At 34.1% G+C, this 20,563-nt stretch overlaps 3 protein-coding genes across 3 annotated transcripts; 2 read left to right on the top strand and 1 right to left on the bottom strand.

The window, feature by feature from the left end:
* The first annotated feature begins 2,794 nt into the window (after positions 1–2,794).
* LOC118029895 (probable protein phosphatase 2C 60) lies at positions 2,795–6,937 on the top strand. Its single transcript, XM_035033863.2, has 5 exons — positions 2,795–3,147; positions 3,611–4,019; positions 4,239–4,606; positions 5,557–5,793; positions 6,258–6,937. Exons 2-5 carry the CDS (start codon positions 3,701–3,703, stop codon positions 6,525–6,527), a joined length of 1,194 nt encoding a protein of 397 aa, XP_034889754.1. The 5' UTR covers positions 2,795–3,147; positions 3,611–3,700; the 3' UTR covers positions 6,528–6,937.
* Positions 6,938–10,846: 3,909 nt separating this feature from the next.
* On the top strand, positions 10,847–14,607 carry LOC118029896 (protein ALTERED PHOSPHATE STARVATION RESPONSE 1). Its single transcript, XM_035033864.2, has 4 exons — positions 10,847–12,508; positions 12,849–13,069; positions 13,290–13,513; positions 13,597–14,607. The coding sequence occupies exons 1-4, from the start codon at positions 11,557–11,559 to the stop codon at positions 14,450–14,452; spliced, it is 2,253 nt and encodes a 750-aa protein (XP_034889755.1). The 5' UTR covers positions 10,847–11,556; the 3' UTR covers positions 14,453–14,607.
* A 978-nt stretch (positions 14,608–15,585) lies between these two features.
* On the bottom strand, positions 15,586–17,887 carry LOC118029897 (probable serine/threonine-protein kinase PBL28). Its single transcript, XM_073409395.1, has 7 exons — positions 17,356–17,887; positions 17,062–17,268; positions 16,888–16,956; positions 16,734–16,802; positions 16,584–16,646; positions 16,172–16,494; positions 15,586–16,053 (listed from the first exon to the last, which is right to left on the bottom strand). The coding sequence occupies exons 1-7, from the start codon at positions 17,585–17,587 to the stop codon at positions 15,586–15,588; spliced, it is 1,431 nt and encodes a 476-aa protein (XP_073265496.1). The 5' UTR covers positions 17,588–17,887.
* Between the last annotated feature and the right edge of the window lie 2,676 nt (positions 17,888–20,563).

The raw sequence follows: 20,563 nt of genomic DNA, 5'->3' as shown, positions 1-20,563 counted from the left end.
GTTAATCCCATCTCAACTAATTTCATGAGCTTTAAAGTTAATAACAATATAAATATCTAGTGGCTCTAAGACTTATGTAATTTGAACTGATGATCTCTAAAAAATAAATTTAAAACCTAACCAATTAAATTATAACTCACTGGTTTAATTAGCCTGTGTTTTTTATACCTGTGAATCGAGGTATTTTGTGCTGAATCGGAATACAAAAAAAACTTCAGCGCATGCTTTGACAAGAGAAAGGGGGAAAAAAAAGAGGGAAAAGGAAAGCACATACAAGACTTTGAGCATGTGGGTCAATCAGATTTTGGCTAAACTAATTCACAAAACGTCTGCCACTTGCTAGAGAACATGCATAGACACGTGTGTCTTCGACCCTCAAAATTGGACACCTAAGCATGCATGTCATATAGAAATTGGATTGAGTAAAAAATTGGAGGAGGGAATAATCAAACTACACGCAAGATATTGAATTTCTCGAATTTCCTTCTTTTTTATGTTGACTAATTGTTTTTTGGGACTTTTTTTTTTGTACTAAAAACCAATCTCTCTCTAATTATGTTTAAAATATGTCTGGATTCGATGCATTAACAAGGATCTATTCCCTCTTTTATATTTTACAAGTTTGAATCTTAGAGTCCCTATCTAAGAAAATTGCGTGTTCTCGTTATGTTAAAGGAACTAATGAGACGAGGGGCTATATTTTAAAATCATTTAGAAAATACCTAGTTTTTATTTATGTGCGAATTAATTTAAAAAGAAAAGATAATTTCTTTGAGAATTTATTAAACGGGAGATGAGATGGCGGAAATACTTCGTTATACCGTAGACTTTGATGCCTTGTGAGGGGTCTATAGCCATGAAAAGATATGGAAAAATCTTGGCGTTGCTTGTGCGCTGAGAATTGCCTAAAATGTTTATGATCACAAGTACGGAGGGTTCGATCCACAGCTTAAAATGTTTATTTGCCGTGAAGTCAACAAGAGCGTGAATGCATACAGCAGAAAATGGCGATTCAAGATTTTCTCGTTTTTCTGATGGAAAAAGAGATTTTTGTTTCTAGCTATCCATCGTCGTCAATGCAATTGTCCCGAAGAAATTCGTTGGAAAAAAATTATGTGATCTCACGTAATCAGTTTAGTAATTTTTTTTTTTTTTTCCTCTCTTGGTTTGTAATCTGTAAATGAAGTAAATCTATGTTACTCTCCCTTGCCTTCTCCTCGAGAATCGAGTTTTATTTATGAGTATAGTAATAGTTATTTTTTTAAAATATTTTTTATACTAGAATAAATTAAAATAATATTTTTTTATTTTTTAAAAATTAATTTTAAAAATTAGTATATCAAAATAATTCAAAACATAAAAAAACTAATTTTTAATAAAAAAAAAAATGAATTTTTTGTGCCAAACGATGCCTTAATTGATCTTGTAATTTCTTACTTCTTTGCTGGGACAGGAGTGATTTGAATTTCCAAACAAGATCAGGTAATCAAGAAACTTTTTTTTTTTTTGTATTAAAATTGAAAGATTAATCTAGGTAGTTTTTGGGAACACCAAAGATTTAAAATTAATTATTATTATTATTTTGATGTGTTAATATAAAAAATTAAATTTAAAAAAATAAAAAATATATTATTTTAATATATTTTTTAATAAAAAATACTTTAAAAAACAATTATTACCACTAAATACTATTGCACTTAACAATTGAAAATCAATTCATGAATACAAAATTTTCACAATCATTATGTATAGGTACATAGAAGAAATCGATACCATCCAATACGAACCTTTTTCTTTTTTTAAATTTTTTGTTGTATGTGCATTCTTTTTTAAGAGAGATTTTTTTTAAAATTAATTATTTTAGTATTTTCAGGTCATTTTGAATTTATTGATATTAAAAATAAATTTAAAAAAATAAAAAAAAATATTATTTTGATATATTTTCAAGTAAAAAACTTTAAAAAATAACCGCTACAATAATATTAAACGAGTTCTTACTAGTTAAGCACAATTTGATTGGTGATAGCTCTAATTTTTTTTTTTTATAGCGCAGCAATAAGAAATTATATTTGTGTGTAACCTAAAATTTGCGAGTTCTTTCAATGAAAAGAAAAGAAAAAACTAGTTTTATGAAATAAAACTACATCTTTACACATGGATTTGATTTAGGCTTGGTTTAGTAATGAGATTGCAACCTTATTAAAAGCATATAAAAGATGTTTTTTGAGTGCAATTCCATAAATAAACAAAGAAATTAGTAAGGGGTGTTTAAAAACGCGGTGTAAATTATAAATGATTCCATCAACTTAAGTACAGGACAATACACTAGACGGTGATTGAGTTCAAATATTATAAACACAAACAAATCTATGTTTTTTAGAAATATGGAGATTCTTGTCCTAATAAAACATAAGAAAAAAAAATCTTTTTTACCAGAAAAACAAGGAACACAAGAAAAATAATCGGTTTCTAATTTCTGCCCAATATAAAAAAATAAAAAACATCACGTATAATTCATCAGTGATTAATAAAGGGAAGATTTGTTTTTTAGGAATTCAGCCCACTTCTTAAAAAATTGATTTTTTATATCTTTCGATTATTTTAGTATATTAACATTAATATATATATATATATATATATATTTTAAAACAATTAAAAAAATACAAAAAAAAATCCATAAAACGATTTCAAACAATATCAAACGAAATTGTTTTTCTATTTTTCTTTTGTTATATATGTGGAGCCCATGGATGCCAGATGCATTGCTGGCTTTTATAGCCATCAATTTGTTCTGTTTTCTTTTATAGGGAGGCTTTTGTCTACTTCAGAAGAACAAAGCGAAGTTTTTTTCTCCACTTCTTTCAAATTCAATCTTCGCACACTGAAATTGAAAGAGCAAAAGGGCAAAAAAAAACCTACCTTTCTATCACCGCTTCTTTCAATTCTCGCAAAAAGAACCGAAAAGATTGAAACTTTATTGTTTTCAGTGGGAAAAAACAGACAGCCTTCTTGTTTGTTATTATAGTTTTGATGGATCTTTAGATCTAACCCACATGTATTGTTTTGTTTACATTAGATCTCCATCCTTTTCATCTTGTTTAATTCAGTAGCTGACCAGAAACTGTATTGAGAGAGCTAATTTTTACTGTGAGTTTTGTGTTATTATTGCTATTTTATCATTTATTTTTATGTATGTTTCGTACTTCATGTAAATGGTACTTGTTTTACTTCAATCTTTTTTCTTTGTTGAGTTCTTGAAAGTTGCTTAATTTTTTTTTGTCTATGCAGCCAAATCTTTGAAAAGGTTCAACTTTGATGTATGGAATGTCGAGTTAGATTTGACCCTTTTGATATTTTTTGGCTGAACTTCATGTTTTTGTTCTTGTGTGGTTTTTTTGGGCAGTATTAGAATAAGTGTCGAGGTTGTTTGGTATTTTAGAACAGATGGACAAGGGGTTTTGATTTCAGACCTTGTTGCAAAATTTAGGATGGAAGTTGAATTCGTTTTATAATTGTTTTGATTGGATTCAATTAGAGAGTTGGTTCTGCTTATGTATGCTTCCAAATTTTGTTCTCCTTATAGTCTGTGACACGAATTGTTAATGTGCAGGAGGGCGACTGGTGAGATTTATTGGAGGTAGTGTTATTGCATCCAATTTGGATGTGGAGGAATTGGAGGCTGGCCCTGGTGAAATGAGGGATGTTATCAAGGTTGATAAACTTTTTGAGGGCCTGCTGGCTGCCATCCTCGAACCGTTACGTCCACACAGGTTCGGAAGCAGCTGGCCGGCAAGATGGGCTACTTTGGTACAAAGACACGGGACAGCATATGAATGGTGAATTCTCTATGGCTGTTGTGCAGGCCAATAATTTACTTGAGGATCAAAGTCAGATTGAGTCAGGTCCGTTGAGCACTCTTGATTCTGGTCCTTATGGCACGTTTGTGGGAATATATGATGGTCATGGTGGGCCGGAGACATCACGTTATGTCAATGATCATCTCTTCCAGCATCTAAAGAGTAAGAAACCTAATCCTTATGAGCTTGGCATGGGATCGGTCTGGAGTATATAAACTGGATTATCTTTTGGTTCCATCTGTTATTTTGGAATTTCATTTGATGCCTTAAGTTCAGCATAAGCCCTGTAATCATTCAGTGGATGCTATTATTCATGTTTCAATTGGGTGGTTTAAGGTTGGGATTCTTATCTTCTTTCTGGTGATGGGCATAATCTTGCAGGATTCACCTCTGAGCAACAATCCATGTCTGTGGATGTGATTCGGAAAGCATACCAAGCAACTGAAGAGGGATTTCTTTCTCTTGTCACCAAGCAGTGGCCTATGAAGCCTCAAATTGCAGCTGTTGGATCTTGCTGTCTGGTGGCCGTGATTTGTGGTGGTATCCTCTACATTGCCAACCTTGGTGATTCCCGAGCTGTCCTTGGGAGGCTTGTCAAGGCAACTGGAGAGGTTCTTGCCATCCAGCTGTCATCAGAGCATAATGTGGCAATAGAATCTGTCAGACAGGAGATGCATTCTTTGCATCCTGATGATTCAAAAATTGTGGTTTTGAAGCATAACGTATGGCGTGTGAAGGGCTTGATACAGGTAAATTTGTTGCATGGGTATTGTTGTAGATGTTTTAAATGGCTTGCCCTTATACTTTCCTACTTTGTTGGTATCTTGTATTATCGTAAAATTCAAAGCAAGAATTAGATGCATGAATGCTATGAAGCATTGGAAATAGATTGAACTTGTTGTGCATGCCCTTCTTGTTAAATGTGGTTGCATCAAATGACTTTTTTGGGCTTTAGAATTCTAAGGTACACATGGTTATGGAATTTATGTTCTCTTGTTTAGAATTCATGGTGCCTGGTCGCATTTATGATAAATGGATGGAATACTTGCCTGCATTTGGAGCAAGTTAAATTATGCTGTAGAATTATCTGACAAGTGTTATCTGGGTGCTGATGGATCTGTAAGAGGTTCATGTTTTGCCTAAAAATCTTGGGGAGATATAGATTTTGGTTTTTGCTGTTGATGTATTGCTTTTTTACCCTTCTACAGTAAATTGCTAAGCTAACATGAGGTGGATTGAAGCCATCTTAGCATGGCTGCAAAAGAACGGAGGCTTTGGGTGGGATGGAGTTCTATGTTTATCATTGATTCCACATGATGGAAGATAAAAAAAATCGCATGCTTTAGAATTTAGGTTCTGAACAGGTGGAAAGCTTTCAGACATGGTAGTGCCTTGATGCAATAACAAATCAGATTGATTGATGGTACTTGTAGAAAACACAACATTGAAGTAGTTTCTCTACAATGAGGACATTGATTTCCAAGTAAATATTTAGGGTTCCATGAATGTTGGTCCTAACTTGGAATGAAGTAAAAGAAATATATACCATGGTGACCATACTGAAAAAATAATGACTTTTGCCATTGTCTATGTCAATTGCAATCATAGTTTTGTGTTTTCACAATGGCTATGAAGTACTATAATTCATTTTCTAATTTGGATCTTAACGTGGTATCATATTGTGACCAATATACCGCAGATTTCTAGATCTATTGGCGATGTATATCTAAAGAAGGCTGAATTCAACAGAGCGCCGCTGTATGCAAAGTTCCGTCTTCGTGAACCTTTTAAGAGGCCTATTTTAAGCTCTGATCCTTCAATTTCTGTGCATGAACTTCAACCTCATGATCAGTTTCTGATATTTGCTTCTGATGGGCTGTGGGAGCACCTTAGCAATCAAGAAGCAGTTGATATAGTTCAAAATCATCCCCGCAATGTAAGAATTTATTCAAGCATAAACTGGAGATTAACAAATGTTGCTTAGAAATGAATTTTCTTTCTTTTTTTCTGCCAAAAAAAGATTGTGGAATTTGTTTTGTTGTCCTTTGCTTACTGCCTTTCCATGTGAACCAATATACATGCTTCTCGCCTGAATTTATTTGGTCCTTAATTGCATCAATCTTTTCTTTTAACTAGTGTGCCGGAGAAATTTTTTTGCACTTGCATTTCAATTGATGTACTTTAATTTTTAGGAGTTTTGGCACGAATTATGCATCAGCTTGCTATTGCACACTATCTGCCTCCTGTATTGTAGAATTTTGAAATTGGCATGCGACTTGAGGGGCAAGCATTTCATTGTTGGAATTGAATGATTTCTGACGACAGCAGTCATATTAAGTGCTATTTAAGGAAATCTCAAGGCAAAAATTGTAATCCAGTGGTCACCTAATCTATGTACAGGGAATTGCTCGAAGGCTCATAAAAGCTGCATTGCAAGAAGCTGCTAAGAAAAGAGAAATGAGATACTCGGACTTGAAGAAAATTGACCGTGGTGTCCGCCGGCATTTCCATGATGACATCACAGTAGCAGTTGTATTTCTTGATGCAAATCTTGTGAGCAGAGCTAGCACAGTCAAGGGGCCTTCTGTCTCTGTCAGGGGAGGTGGGATTCACCTACCTGCAAAAACCCTAGTCCCCTGTGCCTCTCCAATGGAGCTTAATAGCACTTAAAGAAAGCTGGCACATAATACTGTTATACCATGGGCTGAACCTTCTCGGAACTTCCATGATGGCATCTGCTGCAATTTTCAAGAGAGGGAGAGAGGAGGTATCCTTCAATTAATTTTTTAATGTGCAATGTAACATCATAACTGGGGACATGTATTTTGTTTAGTTTCTGAGCACACGAGCTGAAAGAAGAGGAAAGAATTGGGGAAATCGAGGTGCAAAGTTGACATGGAAGGTCCCTTCTTGAGGACGAACTTCTTGATGCATTCAATGTACCCTCTTTCCCGCTCTTTATCTTGGAGTCTTTGTTGTTTCTGTAAATTATGTGAAACAGATGCCCCAAAGCATATGTACCTGCGTTTTGCATGTTCTGCTTCCAGTGACATTGTTAGCAGTAGCCGACTCTTGTATTCTGTGACTTTTGGCTCTATCCTGACACTATCAATCAGTGAATTCGCCCCCCACACTCCTTTCCTTCTTTGTAAAAATACCTGAGAACTATGGAACTGAAGGCTGGCAAAATCATGTGTCTGAGAATGGGGAAAGCATGGAGAGGGGCAGGTGAGTGCATTTGGTCCAGAAATTAATGACATCAATAATGACCCTCCAAATGGCCAAATCTACAGAATGCCCTCAAAAAAACAAAACTGGATTCTACCCCCCCTGTTGCAGTGAAGGTTCTCCCACTTGGATGGTTGGTTGTCGGACAAATGAATGAATCAGGCATCAGATTCCGTTCTAACTCCGAAGAGAAGTCAGCACCACGAACCCTTAAATATCTGACGAGCATGGTTTCGATTGCTGTGTTTCGTGAATGCATTAAAACCCCGCAATAAATCTTAATAATATATTTCTTCATAGGTTTGTAAAATATATATTGGATGGGTTAATTCATTTAAACAATATATTATAACTATTAAAAGGGTGATCAATTATGAAAATGAACTTTAAATATAAAAAGGAAAAAGGGAAAGGGAAAGCAGAGAACGAAGAAAATGATTTTCCAATCTACTCCATGGTATGTGGTGGCAAACATTGACCAGAAGGCTGCTTCTCCTTGAATTAATAACCCCTGCAAAGGCATGGCGTTTGCCAAACTGCAACGGAGACCGGACCTTCACACTGTCCGGCCACTGGTAGTGGTTCTCCACTTGCGAACTTTTTAATAAGCAGCAGACAAACTTATTTACTGCTTGCCCTATTGGGCTGTTTTTTTTTTTATTCAACAGCCAAAGCAGATTCACATTAATCTAGAAGAGACCCTACAACATCACTAAATTGTCCCTTCGTTTCACTTTCAAGTGGCACAATTCTCAATACATCTATAGCCCCCACCCCACACCCATTATTCTCTCTTTCCAAACTGTTCCGCCATTTTCTGCCTGACAGCCTAATATTTGGTGCTTTTTTTTTTTTCAAAGTAGCACAGTAAAAAAATAACACTGTTTAAAATTTAATTAGAAAAATAGGATGGTTTAGTGAGTTATAGATAATATTTTTCTAAGATAATCATGAGCCGCAATTATCATGATATCTATAATTTTAAAGTCACAAGTGACATAGAATAGGTATGAATGATGTTGCTTACGAAAAATTTTGTTTTTTTTTTTTTGTAAATAATTTTTTTTAATGGTTTTAGATTGTTTTTGATATGATATTAAAAATAATTTTTTTAAAAAAATATATGATTTTGATGTTTTTTTTAAATGAAAAGCATCTTGAAACGTAACATTTACCACACTCTCAAATAAGCCCTATGAGTATATTTGTTTTTATATTTAAAAAACGCTTTTGATAAAATTTGCTTACTTCAAATTATTTTTTTATGATTTTGAATCGTTTTGATATGCTGATGTCAAAAATAATTTTTTTTAAAATATAATTTTAATATATTTTCAAATAAAAAACTCTTTGAAAAACAATCAATATCACAATACCAAATATTACATGTCGCACGTGGGAGGGTGGCAAATGCAAAGTCAGGGGTCAAGGAATAACTGCCTAGTTATTTGATTCAGGGTTACTGGGAGATCCAATTATATTGGTCCTATAAAAAATTTCAAAGATAAGAGACTGGTTATGGTTAGGTTGTATTAGCCCTAGCATAACTTACCTAAGCTAGCTGCATTGTATAGTCTAAATATGGTTTAAAAGTTTTAATAAGTTCCTAACCAATTATCTATCTATGACTCATAATAAATATTTACTCTCATGAATAAATCTATACATGGCTCACCTATTCTGGAAGGTAAAAGGATTCTCCACAATATGTATATTGTGATGAAAAATAATTTTAATTAAAATTGTTGAATATCTAGAATAATTATGAAAATTTTATAGTCAACTTCTAGTATTTAAATATCAGTCTACTTAAATATTTTGAGGGTTATTGAAATATTGGTCAAATCCTTAAAGAATTTTACAAACTTATTATAAATTCTAAAAAAAAAATATAAAGAAAAATCAACACGAGTTTTTTTTCTAAAAACATATGCTAAAAAACATTTTTCTCTCTCTTTTTTTATAAATGAAAAATGTATTTTTTTTATAAGAATTGGACCGCATGCAACAAGTAAAATTTATTCTTTGATTTTAAAAAGAATTTTTGTAGGACCATGTTTGGCAAAACCATATTTTTGTTCAAAACAAAATTGTCTAAATAGGTCTAAGGACGTGTTTGCCAAACACGTCTTTAAGCCAAAATCACGTTTATCAAAACAGTAGCACACCAAACAAATCCTTAAGTATTTGACACAGTTTTAACCCGACTGAGTCAACCTAAAAACACTAGTTCAACCATGAATCAAATAAAAAACTAAGGTTTAACCCAAAAATTAAACCTAAATAAACCATTAACAAAAAATGGATCAAAACTAAAATAAAACACAAAATACATAAATTTTTTTAACAAAAACTGATCAAAAACCAAGGAAAACAAAGACCATGAAAAACAATGACAAACATTCAAATTTAAACCCAATAACATAAACATCAAACTAGACTAAATTTCAAGCAATAAAATGCAATGTTTTATTCATAATCAAGCATATATAAAAAATCAAGTATCTATTTACTTCGACTCTTACTCAAACATCACAATTTTTGTTAAAAATAAGTTTTGGTTTAAAATCAAAATCTTAAGATTAAAACCCATCAAAACACGTTATTGATGCATGAAAACCCTAGATTATTTACTAATAATGATATACAAACTTGCAGAAACCAAAATCAAATCAAAATGAGACATAAAACTAGCACTCAAGATTATGTTCTTCATATGAACATTAAAAACATTAACCCAAGTTGCTCAAGAAACTTAGCATACACTGTCAAACTAAAAAAAAAAAAACATTTTAAACCTCCAAAACAAGCTCTCTTAGCCCCTAATAAACCATATTAACCTAAACAAACAAATTTGAATAAAAAACACTAATAAATAACCGCAAATCATCAACAATGTGTATGAAATTTTAACTTAAAATTACAGTTCTATTATTAACCAACAAGAATATTAAAATTCAATCTAGAATGGATTCTTTAAACAATTGAAATCCAAACCAAACTTAAAAATCAAGAATATGTATTAGCAATCTAGAAAAATGGAAAATGCATGTATTTGCATAGATGGGAGTATTTGTTTAGATTTGCAGTAAACAAAATCTTTCAGTCTTTGAGGCTTCACACTTGACCAATAAGAGAAATATATAGGAAATAAAATTAAAAAATAAAGCTAATCATGTTGATTACTCTTGAGCCATGCAAGGTGCTTTTACCACTCGAACTTGCTTTTACCATTCTTGCACTTGTGCTTGGAATGTCCCTTTCATGTTCAGAAGGAAAAATAATTGGGCTCTTATGTATTTACATGAAGACAGTTGTTGTGAATTTATGACAAAACCCCACCAAAAATATATCACTATTAGGTTCTTTGAATCTTTACTTTTTGAGTAGCCAGCAACCTCAAAATCTCACCATGATCATAGGTGGCTCCAGCTTCATAACCTTTTTTCCTGTGCTCTGTGTAAGAATAGAAATTTTTCCTTTTTTTCCCAATAATATTTTTTAAAAATTTATTTTTAATATCAATATATTAAAATAATTTTAAAATAAAAAAAAAAATTTTTTCGGTACATTTTTCCAAAGGCGTTTTCAAACACCACGTAATTGATTGGGCCACTGGTAAACATTAGTCAAGCAGTGGTTTTCACATTATCCTGAAGAGAAAAGTTGACACGATTTGTTTTTGTGACAACACAAAAAAACAAAGCGAGAATTGCTTTTGACCCTTCGAATCTTTCTTTCTTCTCAGTCACTCGCTCAATGGGCCTAGGGCAACAAGACACCAGCGAAAAATATCAGCATAAATCTAGCAAAATCTCTCCATGTATGGCAATGGAGTAAGTGGGGGGGTTTAGTGCTATTCACTTTTCAGCCCATCTTGCAAACAGAGAGCTTTTAAGATCTCGACATCGTCGGTGCTATGCCAATGCCATTTTTCTCTGTTTGGATAGTACAGAATTCAACATTATTTTCCATGGAACATGCACTGGTTTGGTGTGAATAAGGTCTTTGGTTAGCTATTTGTCTCTTGCTCCGACTTTGGCCCAGCTGTTTCTCTTTTCTTCTACTAAAATCCAAACCCCTTGCATTGTGCTTTTATCAGTTACTATCTGCTTGTGTGATTCTCTTTCACTTTTCCAACACTACGTACGCGAGTGTTTGATTGTTTTTTGTTAAAGTGTTCTTAGTCTTAAAAAATTATTAAGCCCGTGTCTTTTAGACTTCTTGATAGATATACAATGGTGATGTTAAAAATAACAAAAGTTAAAAAAAAAAATACATATTAATAATTTTAAAGAAAAAAACTATTTATAAAAAACAAGTCTCAAACACCCCTCCCTTTCCTAAACATCATCCACCGTTTATTGCACCTCCAAGGGAAATCTATCTCTAGTTTCTTTCACTAAACAAGGTTGTTTCTTTCTTCTTCTTCTTTTTTTTTTGTTACAAGACAGTACATTGTCGGCGTCAAATGGGGTGTGCAGTGTCAAAGCAAGATGAAGAAGACAATGTTGTCTCGCTGTGTAGAGAAAGAAAAAGACTACTTAAGTTCGCTGTAGAGAGAAGGTATGCTTTTGCAGAAGCTCAATGTAAATATAACCAGTCTCTTTATGGAGTAGCAATGGCGTTAAGGTTGTTTGTTGCTAGACATTCATCTTCAAATTCTCCTTTCCTTATTACCTTCCCTTCTACTTCTTCTACTAATGACCCTAAAGAGACCCTTATTTGCAATTCCAACTTTCATCAACAAAGGCCAACTGAAGCCACGCATGCGACTATTTCATGTCAAGACTCGGTTTCTAAAGTTTCTTTAGTGTCTCCCAAGTTAGAGACTCAAAAACAAGTAGTTCAAGAATGTAGTGATAGTGAGGATTTTGAAGAAGAAAGTGACAGTGAAGATGGAGGAGGGGTTTGCTCACATTTTTATGGCAATGAAGATAGGGAAGGAGTTTGTGATCATTTTTATGATGAGGCGAGTCCATTAATGCCACCATCAGAGAGGGGATTTGGGTGGGATTTTTTTAACCCTTTTGATGAAGTGAGGACTGAAGTGGCAAATGGGTTTTGTCAAAGCTCTGATGAGGATTTCAGGGCTGTGAGAGAGAAGGAGGGGATTCCTGAGCTAGAAGAAGTAAATGAGAGAGTAAAGAGTGAGACTGAACAAGTGGATATGAAAATTGGTGATGTGGGATGCAAAGAGAGTAGGGTTAGTGATGTGAAAAGTGGGGATAGTGCTAATGTTGAATTAGGAGAGAGCAAGGGTTTGAGAGTGATTGATACACCAACCAAGGGGAGGGAATTGCTGGAAGCATTGAAGGATATTGAGGACCATTTTGTTAAGGCTTATGATTCTGGTATGGAAATTTCAAGGATGCTGGAGGCCAATAGGGTTCAATTTCTATCTGGTTTGGATGAAATCAAAGGTAGGCTTTTGTTCTTCTGCTTGTTGATGTTCTGTTTTTAATTGATTGCAATTTATGTCTATACTTGGGTATGGCTGTGATCATATACTTGGAGTAAGGAATTAACTAGTAAACACGTCTATAGTTTCTCTCAACTTTTAACTAGGTTTTCAAAATTGTTATAATCGTCCTTGTTACTTTGCTTCAATGGCACAGATTCTGCTTAGTTATTGTTCCTAAAATTTGTGTCAAATTCTTAATTTAATTACAAGAAGGCAAAATTCCTCTTTGACTGTTGCACATTCCTTAAATTCCAGCTAGGCAATTACCTTGTCAGTTCATTCATATCTTCTGGTTGCAGAGAGCTCAAATAAGCTTGCCCGATCAATTACCTGGAGCCGTTCCCTCTCATCTCGGTCCTCCTCTTCTAAAAGTCTCCTTTCATCTAGCTCTGTCAGTTCTTCCATGTGGACAGAACTCAAGAGTGATCTATTTGATGACTATGGGATGGATGCAGGGAGCCACTCCTTGACCCTTGGACGATTATATGCTTGGGAGAAGAAACTTTATGAGGAAGTGAAGGTTAATTACAAATCCCATTGGTCATGTTCAACTCTGAAATCCAAGTTGCCTGTTCGCTGTCTTTGTAAATTTATTAGAAGGGCATATGGCTTTCTTATACCAATACCTTATCCACTGATATATATTGCAATGAAGTATCAGTTCTATAATGCTGCAGGCATATGTTTGTTGCTTTGATGTGACTCAATTAACATTAATATAGTTCCTTTAACATGCTCAGGCTGGAGAGCAGACCAGGAAACTCTATGTACGAAAATGCTCTCGTTTGAGAAATCAGGGTACTTCTGAAGAGGGCCTCCACGTGATAGATAAATCATGTGCTGAAGCAAATGACCTGCATAGTCGGATCTCAGTTGCGCTGCGAAGTGTGGAATCAATCTCTGACAGAATCCAGAAATTGAGAGATGAAGAGTTGGAGCCACAACTCGTCGAACTGCTACATGGGTAAGTAGATCTTTTTTGAAGGACATAAGAAGAGGATGTTTCAAATTAGTTGTGTAATGACATCCAAACTTCCACTTGTGCAGCCTAATGAGGAACTGGAAGATGATGTTGGAATCCCATGAAACCCAAAATCGAGTAATGCTTGAAGTGAAATATTTCAACTCTCCAGCAAATGGGAAGTTCTCCAATGACTCTCATCGTCTCGCTACTCTTCAACTTGAGGCAGAACTTGACAATTGGCATTCCTCTTTCACTGCTTATGTATCTACACAGAAGGCATACATTGAAGCTCTTAGTGGTTGGCTATCCCAGTTTGTTTCTCCAAAGGTAGAATTCTGCTCCAGTGGCAGCTCTTTAGTCCGTCCTTACAGAATAAATTGGCCACCGTTGCTAGTAACCTGTCATGATTGGTTAGCATGCCTAGATAAGTTGCCACGTAAAACTGTTACTTGTGCCATGAAGAGCTTTGGAAAGGATATCCATGCCCTATGGAATCAGCAAGGAGAAGAACAACAACAAAAGAGGAAAGTTGATGGATTGGCCAAAGAACTTGACAGGAGGACTCTGGCATTCCAGAGAGCAGAGAGGAGGATTCTTGAATCCACGATTTCTGAGCAGGAATCTAAATTGACGGCGCGTAACTCCATAGAATACATAGCTGAAAGGCAAAATCAATTGGAAATGTTCAGGAAGAGACTAGATGAAGAGCAGGGAAAGCACCTTGCTAGCATGCAAGAGACACATGGGATCACCATAAATGGATTTCAGAGAGGATTTTCTTCAGTTTTTGAGTCCTTGGCTGAGTTTTCGAAGGCAACAGTAAAGATGTATTCTGAACTCGTTACGTACATGAAAAATGCAAAAGCAGAAGAGAATAATGATAGTAACATATCTTATAAGGAAGAGATGGGATCCCAGGCTCCAAGTTGCAAGGCATAATAGGTGAAAATAGAACTACTGGAGTGTTCTGAGAATCTTGCAGGCTTTTCCAATCCTTTGTTTCTCAAAAAAGGAATTGCATAGTGTGGTTCTTAAATAGCTGTATCATATTCTTGTAGACAGCTAGTTGTTTTAAGTCATGTTTGGTATTTCAATTATGTTTTTGAAATTTTTTTAATTTTTTAGTTTTAAATATATATTTTTTTGTTTATGAACTATTTTGATATGCCTATATTAAAAATAAATTTTAAAAATAAAAAAATATTATTTTAATATATTTTCAAATAAAAAATATTTAAAAAAGCAAACTTTACCATTCATCTTACATAAATATGATTTTTCCTCCCATATTTATGTTGCGCAAACCTTTAAAGATTTCTTTATCTAATTTTACTCAACTCTCTTTAAGGAAACCTACAAGGATTTTATAAAGGATGATTCCTTGAATCATGCTGCATATTCCATAAATCACAAATCTGCTAACAATCAAGCATGTAGCGTGTAACAGCTAGGAAATAAAAGGAAAATTGTCTGTGTATGTTAACTTTGCTTTGTCAATTCTGTAACGTTAGGCAATATATCCTTGATTTTAGCTTCTCTTGTTAAGAATAGATTACGCAGGCTTTGTATATATATATAGAATACTGATCTCTGTATTATTTACTGTCAGCAATACAATATTCTTCTTGGAAGCAAAAGCCAAAGCAATCTGGTCTATATTCAATAGATTTCCCACTAAAATCGTGGAGGAAATGTGGCTAACAATAAAAAAACATCTCTGATAGCATGAGGCAATTTAAGGAAATGCTAGAAGTGATGCAACATTAAGCTATTCTTCCAGTCCTCTTCTAGGACATCCCATGGTTGCTCGAGTGCAAGAGATCTACTTTGTCATTTTTGGGAAAATCTAAAAGGAAATTCCAGTACCAGATAAAGTCAAAGAGATTAAGCAGACTACAAACCTCTCTGCCTAATTTTGATGAACAGCACAAATCAAATATCTCAGGACAAATATATAAGAAGGGATATTAACAATGTGCCAAAACCACTCCCCAACCCTTCCAGTGAAGGTGGTATCACTGGCATGAACAGAAAGTTGCGTTGCTAAAGCTCAAGCACGACCAATTACATGTTCAACTGGTCTCTTCTTTGCTTGTCTCTTCACTTATTCCTCTCAAATTGTTCTTATCAATGTCAATGCTGACACTAGCAGCCTCTAAACACTTCATGCTTGTGCTGTGAAAAAAGATGCTATCCATCTCAACGTGAAACCTTTGAAATCCAACACCATCTATGCTGACAAAACTCTGGGAATTTTCATATGATCTTCGAGGTCCACGATCCATTGATCTACGAGAACTGCTTGATGATCTCCAATAATCGTTTGAAGGTTCTTTGTCGACGAAGTTATCAGCTAAGTACAAGGCCTCTTCTAGCTCTTGCCACACCCGGGTCATCGTAGGCCGGTCTTTAGGATTTTTCACTAAACATCTCAGACCAAGTTCTCCCATCTTTAGCATCATTTCCATGTCGCAGGAATCTGTTAGAAGATTAGAATCTAAAATTTCTTCAACCCTGCCACTGTCTAAGCTAGGCCTTGCCTGCATTTTAGCAAACATATATACATCATCTCATTTTCAACTATGAAGAAAAAATATTAAAACCATTGCTAAAATGATGATCTGCATCTTGTTGAGTTCTATATCTAGTTATGCATACCCATTCAATTATATTGTAGTTTGATGGATTTCTTGTTAAATCAACTGCAGGCCGGGCAGTGACAAGCTGCAAGAGTATGACTCCAAAGCTGTATACATCACTGAAAGGACTTAAATGACAGCTTGAAAAATAGGCAGGATCAAGGTATCCAGGAGTTCCTTTGATCTGGCTACTGACATGAGATTGATCCCCGATAGGTCCCATCTTCACTAGCCCAAAATCTGAAACTTTTGCTTCAAAACCATCTCCTACTAGAATGTTACTTGGTTTTATATCACGGTGGATTATGCTAGGCTTGATCCCATCATGCAAATGAGCTATGCCTGCAATTTTTCAGTAACGTCATGATAAAGAGTTAGTACTCTATTCAGTTTTATTATTTTCTAGAGACAGTAATAAAGAGGACATGTACCCTTAGCTGCTCCAATGGCTATGTTTACTCTTTGCCTCCAAGTTAAGCTTCTCCCTCCTTTTCCTGCAAGGAAATCATGCAGATGAGGAACAAAACGTCACATATTTAAGAAAGCTAAGCAGAAATTACAAGCAAGAAGTTGAAGCTTACCGGTAATGTAATCAAGCAAAGAACCATTTGGTACATACTCATAAACCAACATTTGTGTTCTTTTTGCTCCTGTTCGAGACAGCGTTAAGCATATACACGTTTAGTACATGCACAGAAAACAAAGAAAACGACTCAATACGCAACATTTCAATACCAGTTTTTTCACAAAATCCGACCAAGCCAACAAGGTTTCTGTGCTTTACTTTGGAAAGCAGATTCACTTCTGTTTCGAAAAAAGAATACACACAAGGATAGATCAGCCACTCAAACTCATGAGCCTCACAAACTTTTAAGCTTGTACATGCTTCCATAGGTTGATCAGGCTTACCATTTCTAAATTCTTCGGTGCTCTGGAATGATCCAGAATGGTCTCTCTTGATCGCTAGAGCAGTACCCTCCAATTCAAAAGTCCCTTTGTAGACATTCGCAAATGCACCAGACCCCAACAAGCTATCATCACTGAAGTTCTTCGTAGCCCTCTCTAACTCCTCCAACTGAAATCGCCTCAATGATAATGTCCCAGCTTTCAAACTTCCTAATCCTCCACAACCACACAACTGATCAGTTCACAAAACAAAAGGTTCACATTGATCATAGAAGGCAAATGTTGTCTTACACTAACCTTTATGTAACCAGTATCTTTGCCCAAAAATTGGAAAGAGTCTTCTCCTGAAAAACAAACAGAGTGAAGTAACAACTGATACTGTTACAATCCCAATAATTAGTGCTCCCCATATATGTTCATCATGCCTTCGATTATTATTAGCAATTCTGGTCTCATGAATTAGCGGTGTTGGTGAATTTGGAAATGATGTTGGTTGGGTTGCCAAATAATAGTAGCTCTTCGCTGCCATCTTAACTTGAATGCATAGAAATTTTGCCTTGTAAAACTAGCTAGCTAGGATAGCTTTAGATGCACTACTTGCATTTTCTTTAGTCTTGACACATCATTACCCTAAAATGTGATAGATTAGAGAAGAGAAAGAGAGTATAGATGAAGAGGGAAGATCCCTGTCGGAAAGGATGCAGTTTTTAGTCACAAAAATTGAACCATTGCCAGCAGACCAATATTTACAAAGCAAGTATGTATCTTATAGAGTCACTCTCCATAGACATAATTCAACGACTAAGTCTTCTCTTCGAACGGCATATAATCCATGCAAACTTGAGGACCTGTACGTAATAAATGAGTTTTTGTGTGTGATCATTCGCTATGAACAAAATTAGAAATGGTAACTCCAAGCTTAATTAAGGCTCAAAATGTATTAATACAAGCATTAACATGATTCCCTTTCACTGTATCACAGCATTGTTTTGTTGCGTGCTTGTTATCTGCATGATTCCTGGATCGTTAGTTAATGTTTAGTGATGCTAGCACGCGGTTTTACGTCGTCTCTAGGACTACCTGATGAAAAATATTCTCTGCAGAATATAATATTCAATTAATTTTGATATTCACGGGAGGATAATAGATAGATACTGATTCAACATCTTGATAGGAATCTAGATGATCGATATAATTGACCAGGTAATTAGCATTAAGCTTGTATATATGTTATGATTTTGTCATTGAATTTTGAGAAGATTGTATGTTGTCTCTTCTTGTTGTTCGGGTCTATGCACTTAATTATTAAATGGGTTAGACAATTGCTAGTTTTACCTTAATGATAAAATGTTTTTTTTTTCTTTAACATAGATACTGTCCAAATCAATTTGCGTGCATCTCGACTAATCTCATAAATTTAAAAATTAACGACCATCTCATCCTAACAGCTGAGTAATGTTTTCATCCTTGAAACATTCATGACATGATCATGGAGAGAAACTCTTTTAGTTTTAGTTTTAGTTTTAGTTTTTAAGAATAGTTTTGAATCAAAGGATGCATAACAGTCAAGGGTGGAGGCACGTTAAAGGCTTGGTGGGACTACACCTAAGATCAAGATTTTATCAATATTTTTTTACTAATTTTATATAAAAATAAATTTGTAATTCTTAATTGAGTTATTAAAAATTTCTGAAAATTTACGTGGAAGCCTTTTAATATGATGCTTTAGCTTAAGTTAAAATTTCAAAAATTTTTGGAAAAATTTTAGAAATTTGATGAAAAATCACAATTTGACCAGTTTTATGTTATTCGACTTAATTTTCAATCCGACCATCAGATTGAACTGAAATTTTACGAAGGAATCTTAAAATATATTAAATAAAATCTGGTTAAAATTTTAGATGAACAGAGTTTGGTAGTGCTAACAAAAAAAAAAAGACTATCAAATAAAAGCAAAATGACTCATTAAGGGTAAAATTGGTTATTTGCCATTAAAAATAAAACAAATCAGTTATTTCCTTCATTTTTATATGTTGCCGACTAGGTAGAAGCAAAATAGAAAAAGAAATAAAAGAAAAGGTGAGAGAGAAAGAGAGAAAAGTATGGGAAAAAACATTAAAAAAAAAAAAAAGTGAGAGGATAACTTTGTAAACTTACAAAGTCCAACTTATAAAACACTAATCTAAGAAGAATCAAGAGAATGAAGGAGGAATTGAGAGAGGAAAAAAATTAATTACTTTGTTTTTCAATTGACATGAAATTGTTATTTTATCCCGGTTGAATGGTTGTTATAATATCGTTTCAGATTCGATAATGGATAAATTATATTCTACAAAGCATTAAAGAATGTAACTTTAATAGTGAGTTTATTTTTACTATCACTTTAATTTTATATACTTTCAAATTTATTTTTTTAATATTTTAAATAGTGTATTTTGAATTAAAATTTTAGTATTAACTTCAAAAATTCATATAAATAAGTTAATAAGTAATTTTAATAAATATTTATATATTTATTTAATAGTATGTATGAAAAATTACTGACTCCCACTTTGATAACAGCCATGTACTAATGTGGACTTTTGCAAGTACATTAGTACTTCATCCCCTGACTTCCCCAGTAAAACAAAGTGTAGCTCGCTATCATGAGGTGGCACTGCTAGCTCATCTTATAATCGGTGCTTGTCTGGTTTAGCTTATAGAACAAGTAATTGATCATACAAGGAAATCCCGTTCCTTATTGGCTGTAGAAAACAACGTTTGATTGGCCATTGCATTGACCAGTAAGAAGGGCTAGCAGAGGAGTATTTTATGATGACTGAAATATTGTGTGCCGGTCAAGTAATGGTAAGAGTAATTGAGTGGTTTCTCTGATGCCTAGAACAGCTGATTTTGTCGCCTTGGTCCTCTCTCCTGGTTTCCAACCCCTTTAGACCTCGTCCACACGGCTGGAATTTTTTATTTGTTTTTTTTTGTTTCTTGCGTGTTATCGGTTTCTAATAGGTTGTTTCTTTGCGTAAAAGATTACACTGAAGTAAATACGTGTCCTTGCCAAAGCTTTTATGCCTTTAAAAATGATCCATCACGGTGATGGATGAATATTTTTATTGCGGCATTCTTTATATGTTTTCCCATTGATTGTTGCTTGTCTGCTTCGTTATTCTTAGAGTATGAATTGTGTTTGAGAACGAATATATATATATATATATATATATATATATATATATATATAATATATATATATATGTTGAATTGATTTTTTGATATAATATTATAGTCTTGATGATCAAGCGATTACGAGTTCGAATCTCACCATCAATTTATTTGATAAAAATTAAACACAAGTGTCAAAGAACAATATCAACCCAATAACTTAAGTTGTTAAGTAAAGTTTCAGGATATGATTTATATTATTATCTAACAACAAGGTAGTGTGGGTCAATGCAAGTTTTACACTCAAAAGACTTTCACTTAAAAAGATACGTTAGAGAATAATACAAATTAT

Source organism: Populus alba, chromosome 5 (genome assembly GCF_005239225.2).
Source record: "Populus alba chromosome 5, ASM523922v2, whole genome shotgun sequence".
Lineage (NCBI taxonomy): Eukaryota > Viridiplantae > Streptophyta > Magnoliopsida > Malpighiales > Salicaceae > Populus > Populus alba.
This window is presented reverse-complemented; position numbering and strand designations above follow the sequence as displayed.

Bases quoted from the DNA above. Each gene is read 5' to 3' on its own strand.
- LOC118029897 (XM_073409395.1), bottom strand. From the start codon at position 17,587: ATGGCAGCGAAGAGCTACTATTATTTGGCAACCCAACCAACATCATTT. The intron at 16,957-17,061 runs GTAAGCCTGATC...TTTTCGAAACAG, and splicing joins CACCGAAGAATTTAGAAATG to AAGTGAATCTGCTTTCCAAA. The intron at 16,803-16,887 runs GTATTGAAATGT...TGTCTCGAACAG, and splicing joins CGGATTTTGTGAAAAAACTG to GAGCAAAAAGAACACAAATG.
- LOC118029896 (XM_035033864.2), top strand. From the start codon at position 11,557: ATGGGGTGTGCAGTGTCAAAGCAAGATGAAGAAGACAATGTTGTCTCG. The intron at 12,509-12,848 runs GTAGGCTTTTGT...TTCTGGTTGCAG, and splicing joins TGGTTTGGATGAAATCAAAG to AGAGCTCAAATAAGCTTGCC. The intron at 13,070-13,289 runs GTTAATTACAAA...TAACATGCTCAG, and splicing joins AACTTTATGAGGAAGTGAAG to GCTGGAGAGCAGACCAGGAA.
- LOC118029895 (XM_035033863.2), top strand. From the start codon at position 3,701: ATGTTATCAAGGTTGATAAACTTTTTGAGGGCCTGCTGGCTGCCATCC. The intron at 4,607-5,556 runs GTAAATTTGTTG...AATATACCGCAG, and splicing joins GTGTGAAGGGCTTGATACAG to ATTTCTAGATCTATTGGCGA. The intron at 5,794-6,257 runs GTAAGAATTTAT...ATCTATGTACAG, and splicing joins TTCAAAATCATCCCCGCAAT to GGAATTGCTCGAAGGCTCAT.